Source organism: Lithobates pipiens, unplaced genomic scaffold, assembly GCF_037356315.1.
Source record: "Lithobates pipiens isolate NorthernLeopardFrog02 unplaced genomic scaffold, aLitPip1_a1.2 Scaffold_8, whole genome shotgun sequence".
Classification (NCBI taxonomy): Eukaryota; Metazoa; Chordata; class Amphibia; order Anura; family Ranidae; genus Lithobates; species Lithobates pipiens.
Window position 1 is genome coordinate 59,159,675 of NW_027507903.1, and position 15,105 is coordinate 59,174,779.

General features: G+C 44.5%; 1 protein-coding gene across 1 annotated transcript in view; it reads left to right on the forward strand.

The window, feature by feature from the left end:
- Nucleotides 1–4,927, forward strand: part of SH3GL3 (SH3 domain containing GRB2 like 3, endophilin A3) — a 182,019-nt gene extending 177,092 nt beyond the window's left edge. The window contains exon 9 of the mRNA XM_077473421.1: nt 4,232–4,927. Coding sequence (XP_077329547.1) covers nt 4,232–4,437 — 206 coding nt within the window. The 3' untranslated portion in view covers nt 4,438–4,927. The remainder of the gene's footprint in view (nt 1–4,231) is intronic.
- Nucleotides 4,928–15,105: the final 10,178 nt, after the last annotated feature.

The following is a 15,105-nucleotide window of genomic DNA, read 5'->3' on the forward strand; positions in this document are numbered from 1 at the left end:
CACCTTCACACCCCTTATGCCACTGCCTGCTCTGTAACTGACCCTGGCTTGTTATTTGACCACTCTTATGCCTGCCGATTCTGTACATACCGCTGCCTGATCTGGAACTGACCCTGGACTGTTATTCGACCATGCTTCTGCCTAACGATTCTGTACATACCTCTGCCTGATCTGGAACTGACCCTGGACTGTTATTCGACCATGCTTCTGCCTAACGATTCTGTACATATCTCTGCCTGATCTGGAACTGACCTTGGACTGTTTGACCACGATATTTGCCTGCCTCTTGGACTGATCTTGTATTCTGCAACTGGACTAGTGGGATTCAACACGGGGTCTCACATATGTGAGGGGCTCCAGTATAGTTTTTCTGGAAGAAGAAAACAATTTTCTTTGTTTTCTTATTCCTAGATTAGGGTTTGGAGACTCGGAGGCTTCAAAGAGATTTGGGAGGGAGAAGCCTCTACCCCTATCCCCATTCTGTCCTGAACGAGGCTCTACTTCTGTCTGCTGCCTGTAGGACTTACTGCCATCATGCCGCACTGACCACACCACAAGGACCTGCCTACTACCAGGACCAATATTTTTGGCACTGCTGACATCTCTGCACTGACCCTGGACTGTAATATGGACAGTATCCCTGCCTGCTGCCTAAAAAACTGTTCGCTGTTGCTGACCAAGTCCCTGCCTGCTGCCTGGACCAGTGATATCCTCCTGTGGACAACTGCGCTTCTAAAACCACAGGTAATCTTTTCTTTACCCTTTGCTCAGCATAATGTATTTGGGGGTGTAATTCTTGGTATGTGCAGGCTATGTGTCCCTGGAACGCCGACGGTATTTCTTGCATGTTGCACCTCTGTATGTGGCCAGGCTGTGTAAACATCTCACACATGTGGTATTGCCATACTCAGGAGGAGTAGTAGATTTTATTTTGGGGTGTTATTTTTGCTATGTAAATGCTATGCGTTGGAAATATCTTATAAACGGACAACTTTGTGTAAAAAAAAAAAAATGCGTTTTCATTTTTTTCCACATTTTCCAAAAACTTCTGGAAAAAAATGAACCATTGAAAAGACTCATTATGCCTCATAGATTATACGTTGGGGTGTTAGCTTTCCAAAATGGGGTCATTTTCTGGACGTTTCCATTGCCCTGGTGTTCCAGGGCCTTCAAAACTGTAATAGGTGGTTGAGAAATGAAATGTGTAATTTGTGCTCCTAGAATGCCTGAAGGTGCTATTTCAAAATTAGGCCTCTGTATGTGGTCAGGCTGTGCGAAAGTCTCACACATGTGGTATTGTTATACTCAGGAGGAGTAGGAGAACGTATTTTGGGGTGTTATTTGTGGTATGCACATTCCGTGTGGGAGAAATAAGCTATTACAATGAAAATTTTGTGGGAAAAAAAAAAAAATCGAAATTTTGCAAAGAATTGTGGGAAAAAATGACAACTTAAAATAACTCACCATGCCTCTTACTAAATACATTGGAATGTCTACTTTCCAAAAAGGGGTCATTTTGGGGGCATTTGTACTCTCCTGGCTTGTTAGGGTCTCAAGAATGGAGATAGGCCTTAGTACATCAGATGTGATCTTTTTTTGCAAATCTTTATGATTTGCACCATAGCTTGTAGACTCTATAAATTTCACACAGATCATATAATATGCAAAAATTTGGGTTATTTTTACCAAAGATGTGTAGTAGTATAAATTGTGGCCAAAATTTATGAAGAAAAATTGCTAATTTGCTAAATTTTGTCACAGAAACTAAGAAAAATTCTTTTTTTTTTTCAAAATTCTCGGTCTTTTTTCATTTATAGCGCAGAAAATAAAAAACCGAGAGGTGATCAAATACCACCAAAAGAAAGCTCTATTGATATGAAGAAAAGGACAAAAAAATCATTTGGTTACAGTGTTGCATGACTGAGTAATTGTCATTCAAAATGTGAGAGCACTGAAAGCTGAAAATTGGTCTGGGACTGAGGGGGGTTTAAGTGCCCAGTAAGCAAGTGGTTAAAAATGTTTTACAGGTTTATCAGTTCAGTTACAAAGGATATCTAGTGCTAGAATGTTGCTCTAGAATGTTAGTTCATGAAAATGCCTTGTGTAGTGCGAAAAACGTTTACATATGCGTGTACGACGCCTGTATGCGCTCACCTCTGCGTGCGAACACAGGGGGAGGGCTCTGTAAATGATCTATTCATTATTATTTTTACACTGTCCCTCTAATTCTATAGAAAACCCTTGAAAGTATGAGATCTGAAACAAAAACAAGCACATTGAGCTCATGCTTTCCAGAAAAAAATAGAAAAATGTTACATTTGCCCTAAAATTCTTTTGTCACTTACAGTCTCTTAGACCAGTGTTTCTCAACCTTTTTTTTTTTTTTTCAATGAAAGCACCCTTTTAAATTAGTCTCAAGGCACCCCATTCTAAAATGTAAAAAAAAAAAAAAAAACTATTCTAAGAGCTTTACACAAGTAGCAACATCCACACTTAGGACACCCAACTTTATAGGTCAGGGATATGCAATTAGCGGACCTCCAGCTGTTGCAAAACTACAAGTCCCATCATGCCTCTGCCTCTGGGTGTAATGATTGTGGCTGTCAGGGTCTTGCTATGCCTCATGGGACTTGTCTGCAACAGCTGGAGGTCTGCTAATTGCATATGCCTGTTATAGGTGATTTATTCTTCCATAGCAAATACACTTTTGCACACTGGTACTGTACTGACTATTCCAGTGTTTCTCTTCTCCCTCAATTTCTCTCCATCAGTCAGCTAATGTCACCCCAGTGCTGAGGGAGAGAGGCACAGAAGGGTCAAACAAAGATGCTGTGCAGGCAACAGACATCCTCCTTATTAAGGGATGATTCAATTGGTTGTTAGGATGCCAGTGTCTAGAAAGTGGTAATGGTGCATAATGAAAACCTGTGACTTGCCGGTTCACACAGCGAGGCGATGCGAGGCGACACGGCTCGCCTCGCTCCCGCAAGTCGCCCCCGTTCTGTACAATGGAACCGTTCTGAGAGGAGCAACTCGAGTCGCTCCGACTCAGAAAAAAGGTTCCTGTACTACTTCTGGGCGACTTGCATTGACTTCTATACAGAAGTCCTCTGCAAGTCGCCGCTGAGGTCCCCGCAGGTCGCGGCGAGGTAAGTCGGAGACGCCTCGCCGCGCCTCGCTGTGTGAACCGGCCCTAACTAAAAGGCAGGCTTGAGCCACCTGCTGGCTATACAATTTTTGATACATTTTTAGGCATTTTTGCCAAGGCACCCCTGAAGAAACATCAAGGCTAAGACCATAGAGATAATCAAGGATGTTCCGGTCCCTAATTGGCTCTGTAATCAGATATGGGAACTGTCAGCTTCAGTGCCACGCTATCCGATTTGCACAAGAGAGCCTGGAAAGGCACTGATTAGAGGGGGGAGACCCCTCCCGCAGCTTGTAAAGACAATCCATCGGCTAATTACCCGCTAGTATCACTTTTACAATGTAGGGCATTGTCGGCTGAGAAACACAATACCTGGGTTTTCGGTTGACAGCTGCAGCCATAGCCCTGGTATAACTGCTTGAACACAATGATGTACATTGTGTGTCGAGAAGTAAAAAAAAAAAAAGTTCCACAATATAAATGCATAAGCAGCTACGATGAACGTTGCCCGCTGACTCATCAAAATAAAATAAAAATCCCAATGACTGGACACGTCCGTTCCTGTCACTACATTCACTGAGAATATTTCCTGCCCCTGCTGCTAAAAGTAAACAAAGGGGCGGGGGGCATACCTAGTGATGTTGACCAAACATTGATATGGTCATTTTTGGTCACTGTGATTGCCAGAATATGGCTTTATTTGGAGAATGGCGGCAGTGCTATCCCTGCCCTTTTGTTTACATGTTCAGAAAATGAATGAGGCTGGGTGATGGATGTTGATAACAAGAATTGTCAGATATAATTTCAGTATTAAAATAAAAATATTTTGAAACGGAGCATGTTTTCTTTGTTTTTAATTAAAAAAAAAAAAAGTTAAAAGCCTTACATCTTAGAGTATTCAAAAATGTATTCATTTATGCAAATTAGTCATATAGTTATTGTCAAGATAATGGACAAATGTTAATGCTGCAAAATTTGGTCGGGGCCTCCTAGGCATCAATGGTCACAAACAAAAGTATGTTTGCCGCCTCCTACCTTCTCTACAGTTTATTAAATATGATTTTGTTTGCTCTCTGTCTCCAGGTTCTACCATCCATTTGGACCAGCCCTGTTGCAGAGCACTATATGACTTTGACCCTGAAAATGAAGGAGAACTTGGATTCAAGGAAGGTGACATCATCACGTTAACCAACCAGATTGATGAGAATTGGTTTGAAGGCATGGTCAATGGAGAATCAGGTTTTTTTCCAATCAATTATGTTGAAGTTGTGGTTCCTCTTCCACAATGAACTCTGGGACTTCAGAGAGACTGCTCTATCCTGTTACAAATGGACTGAGAACTTTTTGAATGTGGCATTCTGTGAACGCCTTGCTACTTGATCAACTTAACTTTTGTGTGTCATCTCTTTTTATATGTATTTATTTTATATCAATTTTATTTTTTATGAAAACATTGACACTGCTACCCTCAGACCTACAAAAAAAAGTATATAAATATATTTTATTGTTGTATCATGTTTCATACGTGACTTTTGCGGCTTGTCTATGTGTCAACTATTTTTAAAGAGTTTTCTTTTTAATTATCACTAAAAGTATTTTAATAAGTATAGTCCGTTTACAGAGGTAACTAGTTTATTTTCCTTTTAAAAAAAAAATCTTTAACTGTGAATATTCTAATGTATGTTGCACAATATTTGTTAAACTCAACAATGTCGTGGTAAGTTGTCTAATATAAACACTTGTACATATGACCAAATATAATAAATATATTGGAACATAGCCGCTATCACATGTCAATAGTAATCTAAAAGGGAAAATGCTGTTATTCCATAAGTAGCTTGTATTATTCCTTACTATGTAGATTACAAGTTATAGTGATGAAAGTCCTTGTTAGGTGTGCTGAGTCTCCTTTCTTAACCGCTTGCTGACTGTTTAACTTACATATATACGTCAGAAGTGCATCTCTCCTGCTCTGGATCACGTACCTGGTACATGATCCGTGCACTCAGGAAGGGGGCGCATGCGCCAGCCTGGCTGTGCTGTGATTCATCATAGCACATGGCGATCACCAGGTCCCGGCCAATGATTGACTGCCGTGACCCGATCGGCACTGAACACAGCTCTGCCATTGTAAACCATAAAACGCTGTGTTCACGAACAGGGGATCTTGTAGTTATTTTTTTTCCCTATTCCTTGCTAAGCATCCTTATTAAAAGCAACACCCATTACACATAGTTAGGCACACGATTAACCCCTTCCTACCCAGTGTCATTATCACAGTGACAGTGCATTTTATTAGCACTGATCACTGTATTGGCGTCACTGGTAATGTCAGTGGCTGTTAGTTCCCCTAGCGTCAGTGTTAGATTTTCTGCCGCGCTATCGCAGTATCAATGGTAGAAAACATCACCCCCCAGTTGTAGAAAAAACATATCCCATAGTTTGGTTTGCATGAAAGCTGTAGTGGCTACAATCCATACACACTTAATGATTGGGTTTTTGTTTTTCTGTTTTGTTTTAACCAGACGTAGCAGAATACCAATACTTTTTGGACAAAATGTAAGAGATTTGATTTTTTTTGATGTTTTATAACTGAAAGTGAATTACCAGTTAAACTAGCACAGTACCAAATGGCAAAAAAATTTTGCGGAGGTCAAGTGGTTAAGGTATCTGTATAGATACAATAGGCAGCACTGCCCCCTATGAACAGTAGTAGGCCCCACACTTTTTTTTTTCTCCCCCTTCATTAATTTTTTTCTTTTTTTTTTGCATGGGGTATGACGTTTGCTGTAGATGGCCACAGGGCCAAGCAGAAGTCAGCATATTGAGTCTGCCTTCATAATTTTCCATATCGAAGATGTCCTGGTAAACAGTTCCCCCATGGACATTACTGCTCTTCGATCTCTGAATAAAATCCACATGAGAATGCAAGAAAGGTAAAAAAAAAGAAACTTTTTAAATGACATATTGCATCCCCCAACACTTTTTATGACTTTGTAAGGCAAACAACTACCAAAGAGTGGGTGAGCTTTTAATTCTATAACGCATGAAGGTAAAAACTTTTAGGCATTCCAACCACTTTAGCTTCTATGTGATACAAATTAACACCAACACTTGCATTTACCTTAAAGTGGGCACTAATGTTAGGAGCTGCTTTGTGTCACCCTGACGTATAAACTAAGCAGTACAGAGAAGCACTTGATCAGGGTGCCATGCTTTGAGTCAGCAAGCTAAAAATTTGCACAGTATCAGCTATCTTATTGGCAGAAAACCAGTTGTCATAATTATAAGTAGAGATAATAGCAGTTCTGTTGAACTAAGTAATTTAACTTAACTTTGCACCCGCGCTATAGCTGAAAGACGGCTACAGCATGGGCTTCCATGATTGCGCTGCTTGCGCACCACACCCTCTGTGTAAACATCCCTTGTAATAGAAAAAAGCATGACGGGTCCTCTTAAATATGAGATCTTAGGTCAAAAATCCTCAGATCTCATATTTGGGTGCAATAAAATAAAATAAATTGTCGTTTGAAAAAATATGCCTTTTTATGGGCGGAAGTGAAGTTTTTGACGGCGCTTCCGCCCTGCTATGGTATAGAGATGGGTGGGGGCCATCTTAGCCTCACTCGTCTCCATACCCAGGACATGGAAAGGACCCGATCCCCTCCACTGCTACCAGCTACGGTAAACAGCGGAGAGCAGCGGGGGGGGGGTGGCACCTCTCCTGCCGCCGATAACGGTGATCTTGCAGTGAACCCGCTGCAGAGACTACCATTATCGTACACACGACTGGCGCCTGACGAGATGGATATCTTAGTTGTGGCAGCAGCTGCTGATATCCCTCTTCAAAAAATGGATGTACATCGGCGTGCGCCGGTCGTAAAGTGGTTAAGGACAAATCCTGATTGTAGGAAGGCCAAAATGTGAGGCACAGAGTGATCTGTGACTGAAGTGCCTGTGTTCACACCAAGCACAGGAGGATTTCCAGGTATGATAATGGATCTTTCGACAAGACTCTCTGCGGTTGATTTACTAAAGGGCAAATCCACTCTGCACTACAAGTGAACTTGGAAGTGCAGTCGCTCTAGATCTGAGGGGAAGATTTTATCATCCAATCATGCGCAAGTAAAAATGCTGTTTTTCTTTTTTGTTTTTTTTTCCTTGCATGCCCCCCTCCCACCCACTTGGATCTACAGTGACTGCCCTTCCTTGTGCACTTTCGAGTGCACAGTGGATTTGCCTTTAATCAATAAACTTCTCCCCTGTGTCTCAAGATCTGGGCTTCCAACGGGCATACCGTTAAAGCCAGTGATTAAGAAGCAGTATGGAAAAGAGGACCTTGAGACAGTAGGTCTGGCCTATTTGAAAGAATTCAGGTGTATTCTCCCAGTAGTCTGAGTATGTGTGTACCTGGTTCTTCTGGGCCAGTCGGGTGTAATGAGAATCACTGGTTTGTTCTCTTGCCCTATTTTCTGGAGCAGAACATGTCGAAATTTGCTTAATGGGAAAAGGGTGGGTTGAGGCATAGATTAGCCTGAACAGAGACCAGGGGATTATTAAGGCGTCTGATGCCAGTGCTGGATAGTCACTGGTCCTTCCCACAGAGGTTTATGTTGAATCTGGAGACCAGGATATCTAGGTCCCCTCATTTCATATTAGGTTGAACATGTCAAGGAAAAGGTCAAATTCCCCTTGATCCAGATGAAGTGGCTGAGTTAATCTGTTTTCCATTCCCGGGATATGGAGCACAAAGATAGCTGTACAGCAAATCCCTATTCATGAGCTTTTCTGGCTTGCATTCTTCAAGGCTGTATGACTCGGGGGGGCCCTCCTTGGTGATGTAGGGCACAGCCATGGCATTGTCTGACTGCACCCTGATAGGTCCAGAATAGGATGAATACCACCCACCCCCAATCAGGCTTTGGTACTGTGAACAGATTAGAAAATAATCACTACTCCCTAGGCCAAAAGACCGTTTAGGGCATTTTGCAAAGTTGACTGGCCTTGGGCAGTTTTTGATTTAATTTGAGAGAAGGGGCAGTTTTGAACTCCTATTTTGTACCCCTTTGAAGCCACCAATTGAAACCACAGGTCTGTCATTTAGAGGGGGGCAAACCGTAACAGACCTTCTGTCACTCTCAGGAGTGAAAGCACATTCATTGGCAAAAGGGCTTTAGGAGAGTTTTTGGTGGGCATCATAGGCTGAGTCTCTCAGCAGCAGGAAGGGCTGAACTTATCTCTACCCAGGCTCCAAATTGAAAACCATGGCATGGGGTTTTGAATCTTCTGTTGTGTTAGTAGAACCCTCCCTCCCTCTTGTGACATTTTTTAATGGATATGTCAAGTGCCTCCCCAAAACTATCTCTTCCTTCAAAGAGCATACCTGCAAGGTATTTTTGTTTTTTTACAGGCAGCCTCAGCTGTCAAGATTTTGAGCCACAAGTTTAGAGATTAGAGCCAGTGTTTCGCTACCTGTTCTAGGGCATCCATTTAAAAAAAAGAGCAGAGCCAATGGTAATTGCTCAGTAAGAAGTGTCCACTACCCTCTCTATAGCTGGCCATTGCAGCAAGTAGCATTTGAAGGCAACATATAATATAAACAAGGCCAAGGAAAGAGCTGACAACCGAATCAACCTAACAGTATGCCTTAAAATGGGTATAATCTGCACACATTTGCAAATACATGTGTAAGCCACAGAGCCTTGCCACGACACCCTGGTATCTGGTTCTATCATTAGCTTATGAGTGACTCCACAATGGAAGCACATGCATTCTGATGGATAGGTGGACTAAAGGGAGCCAACCCCTTCTTAAAGGTACAGGGGCACACTGAACACCTAGCAAATTGCACAATGGCTGCAAAGGTGTGGTCAGTGGTAAACTTTCCTTGTTTATATCATGTGTTTTCTTCCAATGCTACTTGCTGCAATTGCCAATTATAGGTGAACACTTCTTTAGTATTAATATTACTGTTATATTGGTCAGGCAATGCACTGATACCTTTGAACACCCAGCAAATCACACAATGGCTGTAGTGTCCCTGTATACCTGAATGGGGGACACTTTACCACCCTGTGGTCCTCCTGGTCAGGGGTCTCATTTAACTAGAAGGGGTTCCTGTATTCCTTGATGGGCCTTTACCTGAACTTGTCTGTATTCCTGGATGGGTGTAAGGGAGTGCCTTCTAATCACCCCCATGAACTCCTCCTGTTAAGGAGTCTCCTCCCGGAGAGGGGTCAGTACACCTGGAAGTGTGTGTGTGTGTGTGTGTGGGGGGGGGTAGGGGTGGGGGGTCCTGACTCCAGTTGATGCTCTCATATTACTCCTTGCACTTCTGGATGGGGGTCCCTGATTACTCCTTCATTAGGAGTGCCTCTAAAATACTGAGCTCTCTGATTAGTGCTCCTGGGCTGTTGTACAGATTCTTCCCTGCCCCTTTCACATCAACCTCTGCTGCCATTAGCTGTACCACAATCAATGTAGTTATGTGTAGGCGTCTTTGGCACATGCACTTAACTTCATAGGTTCCTATATAAGGCGATAAAAATGTTTTTGGGTGAGAATTTTAAGTATTGGAGTGTAACTTTAATTTCTTACCCTTTTTATACTGTGTATTTCCTGACTCCTGCACTCTTCGGTGTAGATCCAGCGTCAATCACGATGACACCGCTACCCCTGACAGAGAAGAAAGAAAAATAGCTCTGCTCTCACAGTCTGTGCTCTCCATCGTCTGAAAGTTCTTATATGGCTAAGGGGCATGGCCACCCAGCAATGTCACCTGGTGATCCCACCCACTGTGGTGACAGGTCGATGCTGGATCGGTGACAATGACATCACAAGGGGTGGTGACTTCTCTGTGGAATGCATATCGTGCTCCATGAGATACTTTCCCCAGCCATACCAGCTGGGAAAAGCGACCCCAGGACTAACGTTTTATACATTGTTTCTGGGTCAGTAATAGGAAGGGGGATCAGAAACATAGCAGGGGTGCATGTAGGGAAGAGGAGGATCAGCAGAATTGGGGTGAGTGGAAGTGATCCAGCAGCTGCACAGCCACAGCATGAATTGCCGCACACGCTCATAGTGCTCTACTAGCATCTTTTCTTGAACTGATGCACAAAATGATAACAAGAAATGTGAAGATTACACTCTACCCAACTTCCAGATCAATGATGGGCTCCAGGTGTATATGACATACACAAGCCTCAGGCACTGAGAAACTGTAGGACTCCTTATCCCCTAATCCTGACCCTTTCACTCTGTGCATTTCTTAATTCTGACCCCTTGCACTCAGTGCATTACTTAATCACGACATATTCTTGACCCGTGTCAGAGGAGGAAGGGGGTCTCAACAAAGATTCAGGTGATCTGAGGCAACCACCAACAGCACTGTACATGCTAGTGAAGTGGCAATCACCAGTAGTGCAGTACACCCAGATGATAGAGGGTCCAGTGTAAGTTCACCTTACAGATTTTCTGTAAGGCCCCTTTCACACTACCGATCCGTTCAGGTCCGTCTGTCAGTTTTTCAGGCGGACCTGAACGGATGCTCCATAGAGCGTTGAATGTCAGCGGTGACATGTCCGCTGACATCCGATCCGAAAAAGTGTGACGGAGGAAAAAGCAATTTTTCTATCTGTCATCGGATCGGGTGACGACGGACACTGCGGTCCGTCGTCATCCGATCTCCCATAGGGGAGAGGCGGTGCTGTGACAGGTCTGTCCCTGTGCAGTGTGCAGAGACAGACCTGCCATCTTCCTGCTCAGCAGAGATCGCTCCGGCGATCCCCGCTGAGCAAGCGGATATCCACGGGGCGAATCAGCACTGATCCGCCCCCTGTGAAAGGACCCTAAAGGTGAACTTACCCTTTAAACCCACAAATATTTTTTTTTTTTTACCACCACTATTGCTTATATTGGGTTTTAAATGTTCCAAATAAGGGACAGTTGGGAGTTATGGTATTGCCATAGTCGCAAGAAGGAGAATGGGTTTTGAAGTGTAAAGCCGCGTACACACGGGCGGACTGTCTGGCCAACTTAGTCCGTCGAAACACATTTCAGTGGACAGTCCGCTCGTGTGTGGGCTTCAGCGGACTTTTTCAGCGTGCAGTCTGGCGGACTAAGTATTTCGGAATTTCCATAATATTGTCCGTCGTACTTTGGTTTCAGCGGACAATCCGCTCGTGAGTAGGCTAGTTCGACGGACTAAGTATGGCGCATGCTCAGAAAGGATTTACACGGCGAAAGGTTGCATTGCTGTGTATTGGACTTCCTATTTCTAGTCCCGTCGTACGTGCTGTACACGTCATCGCGCAAACTTTCGACGGACTGTTTGTGCATCCGTGTGTGGTCAAGTCCGTTCATTCGAAAGTAGGACGGACTGTCCGTCGGATTGTCTGACGGACTAAGTTGGCCATACAGTCCGCCCGTGTGTACGCGGCTTTATTCTAAGCATGCTTGTGCAGTGTGTTAGAAATTGATAACTTTGTGTAAATTTAATTACACAGGTAATTGGAACTCTGCTATGTCATTCTAGCCGAATTCCAATCCAGAGCCGGCCTGTCCCAAATTTGACCAATCTCGTTGTTTCTGGTAAAACCTGATAACAAAGTTTTATTATATTTGAGATCGCAGAGTGTCAGATTCACCCCTTGACCCAATTATGGTCCGGGAAAGGGAGGGGGCTGCTTCTCTTTCATGTTTCTCCCACACGATGGAGCTGTTGCCTGGCACTTTCCAACATTTTTTTTTAGTGTTGAAAATATTTTTATTGAAACACGTCAGGTAAAAAACAAAACGATAAAACAGTAACCATCATGAGGCAAATGCAAGCAGGAACAGTAACAGGAGTACATTTACGGGGGTCGGTTAATGACTATCGGCCACAGCCGGTCCCCGATGGGAAGCTTGGAGAGTAGGGAAAACGGCCTGCTCTCCGATCCATGAGGCCCCAGTAGTGAAAAATACTCATGGGTTACTACATGAGACAATATTTAATCAATAACATAAAGAAGATAGAAAGAGAGAGAGAAGAGGAAAGGGAGGAGAGGAGCAAAATAAAGAGGAACAAAGTGGTAGAGGGGAAAGCTAGATAGCAAGAGGAGAGGGGAGGCAAGGGGGAGGGGCATGGGGGGGGGGGTAGGGAAGAGAGAGAGCCCACAATGACCTTATGCGTTCAAGATTTGGTTCTTTAAAGCGTCAGAGGAGGAGAAGCGGAGCCAGATCGACCATTGAGATATAAATTTGGTGTAAGTGTCATTGTCCAGCGCCAACATCTCCTCCATTCTCATGGTGTCATTCATGATCGATACCCACCGTGACAATGGGGGAGTATTCGTCGTCTTCCAATAAGCAGGTATCAGTTGTCTAGCAGAGGACATAAAAAAGTGGAGCAATCTCTGTCTCTGCGATTTAATAGACCCGGGCAGTATGGAGAGTAATGCGATTTTCGGAGAGATAGGAACCGGAACATCAGCTAAGAGATTATAACATTCAATAACCTGGGTCCAGAAGGGGCGGATCCTCTCACAGTCCCACCAGACATGCATGTAAGTTCCGACTGAAGCTTCACAGCGCCAGCAGGTGGCTGGCGTAGATGGGAAGATTTTGTGCAAAGTAGCAGGGTCTCTGTACCATCTGGACAATAGCTTGTAGTTCTTTTCTTGAGAGTAGCAGGAGATGGTAGACTTATGTGTGAAATGAAAAGAGGTTTGCCATTCCGGCACAGAGATGTCTTCACCCAAATCCGCAGACCACAGCCTAGTGTAATGTGGGAGTTGATCATGTGCTAACGTCTGCAGTAGGTTATATAAGGAGGATAGTAGGTGTTTGGGAGTTTCTGGGAGCGAGCACAGTTCCTCGAAGATGGTAAGCTTGCAATGTATTTGAGAGGAGGAGTGTAGGCGTTTGGTAAACGTGGACACATGTAGGGCCGTGAGCCAATCTCCGGAGTCTGCCGTGGGGACCGAGGTCCCCTGAGAAGGATGCACAAATGTGCGAGCTTGCGGCCACTCCGTACGCCTAAAGGGTCCTAGGGAGGCTGCCCCCGTACTTTGTGGTAAGGCAGGATGGTCAAAGAGGGACGTCAGGGGGCCTGGATCGGAGGAAAGGGTGGTGTTTAGCCCTGTCATATACCATAGCTTCAAGGAGGCCAAGGTCAGTGGGGATAAGGAGGTCATACGAGAGTAGTCTCGTTTGTATCCCCATAAAAGAGCTCGGAGATCCACAGGAGAAAGGTCCTGTTCAACGGACACCGAGGCCTTGCAAGGAGGATGGGGGAACCATTCTTTAATGCGGGACATATGAGCAGCTGTGTAGTAGGTCTCAAAGTCAGGGAGGCCGGTACCTCCCATAGTCTTCGGGAGTGTAAGCAGTTTAAATTTAACTCTGGGGAGGCCCCTGTTCCACATGAATCTGATAGCTAGCGAGCGTAGGGAGATAAAAAATGATTTGGGGACGTGGATGGGGATCGTTTGAAATAAGTACAGGAACTTGGGTAGAGTGTCCATCTTTAGGATATTAATCCTTCCGAACCAGGGTAAAGGAGATCCCCCCCACTCCTCAAGGTCCTTCCGTATACGGCTAAGTAGGGGAATATAATTCAGGGAAAACAAATCAGCCAGGTTGGAGGGTATGATGACCCCTAGGTAAGAGATCCCCTTGGTTTGCCATTTAAATGAAAAGTTGGACTTTAGAAGGGACAGCGTGGAGGGGGTGAGGGATATGTTGAGGGCTTCTGTCTTAGAGATGTTGATCTTAAAGTTACTATGGACACCGAAACGTTGAAATTCCCTGAGTAGGGATGGTAGGGAGATGTGTGGATTCTGAATATACACAAGGAGGTCATCGGCATACAGGGAGAGTTTATGATGTGCAGACGGAGTTGGAATACCGAGGATGGAGGGGTTTTGTCGTATGGCACAGGCTAAATGTTCAATGATGATGACAAAGAGGAGGGGGGACAGGGGGCAGCCCTGTCTGGTGCCGTTTGCAATATCAAAGGGGGCTGATGCGGTTCCGTTGACCAGGACCGCAGCTGAGGGTCGTGAATATAGGGACATAACTTTAGAGATGAAGGGAGCTCCGAGGCCAAGTTGTTCTAGAGACAGCTGTAGAAACCTCCAACTGACCCTATCGAAGGCCTTTTCAGCGTCGAAAGATAAGAGGCAAGCTCTCAGGTTTTTACGTTGGATCAGGGAAATAAGATGTATTGTCTTGGTGGTGTTGTCCCTTGCCTCCCTGCCAGGGACAAACCCCACTTGATCATTATGAATAATTTTAGGCAGTAGAGGGGACAGACGGGTAGCTAAAACTTTTGCGAATAGCTTAATATCTATATTGAGCAGGGAGATGGGCCGATAGCTACTGCATTGGGATGGGTCCTTGCCCGGTTTAGGGATAATAGAGATGTTAGCAGATAAGGAGTCCTTGGAAGGAAGGTTAGAGCTGTCTACCGAATTAAAGGCTTTTGTCAGAAGGGGTGCAAGTTGGGGGGCAAAATTTTTGTAAAACCGGGGTGTAAAGCCATCAGGGCCCGGACATTTTCCCACCTTAAGGGCTTTGATAGCCTGTAGAAATTCAGAGGTAAGTAGGGGCTCATCCAAGGCCGTCGCGTCCACCTTGTCAATAGTAGGTAGGGCGGTCTCCAAAATATAAGCTTGCATGGGGTCAGGAGATGGGGGGGACCTATCTGGAGGGGTTGCATGCGGAAGGTTATAAAGCTGTGAGTAGTATTGCCTGAAGGATGCAGATATCCCAGAGGTGTTAAACGTTTTTGTATGGTCCGATTGAACGATGAAGGGGATAGAATGTCGCGGGGGTCTGGGATGGATAACCCTAGCCAGGTGTTTCCCACATTTGTTTGCCAATGAGTAGAAATGGTTCCGCGCTTTATCCCTGGCAATCAGGGAGTGCGCGTCTAGGAGCTGGAGTAGGTCCCTGCGGGCGTTGGAAAGCTG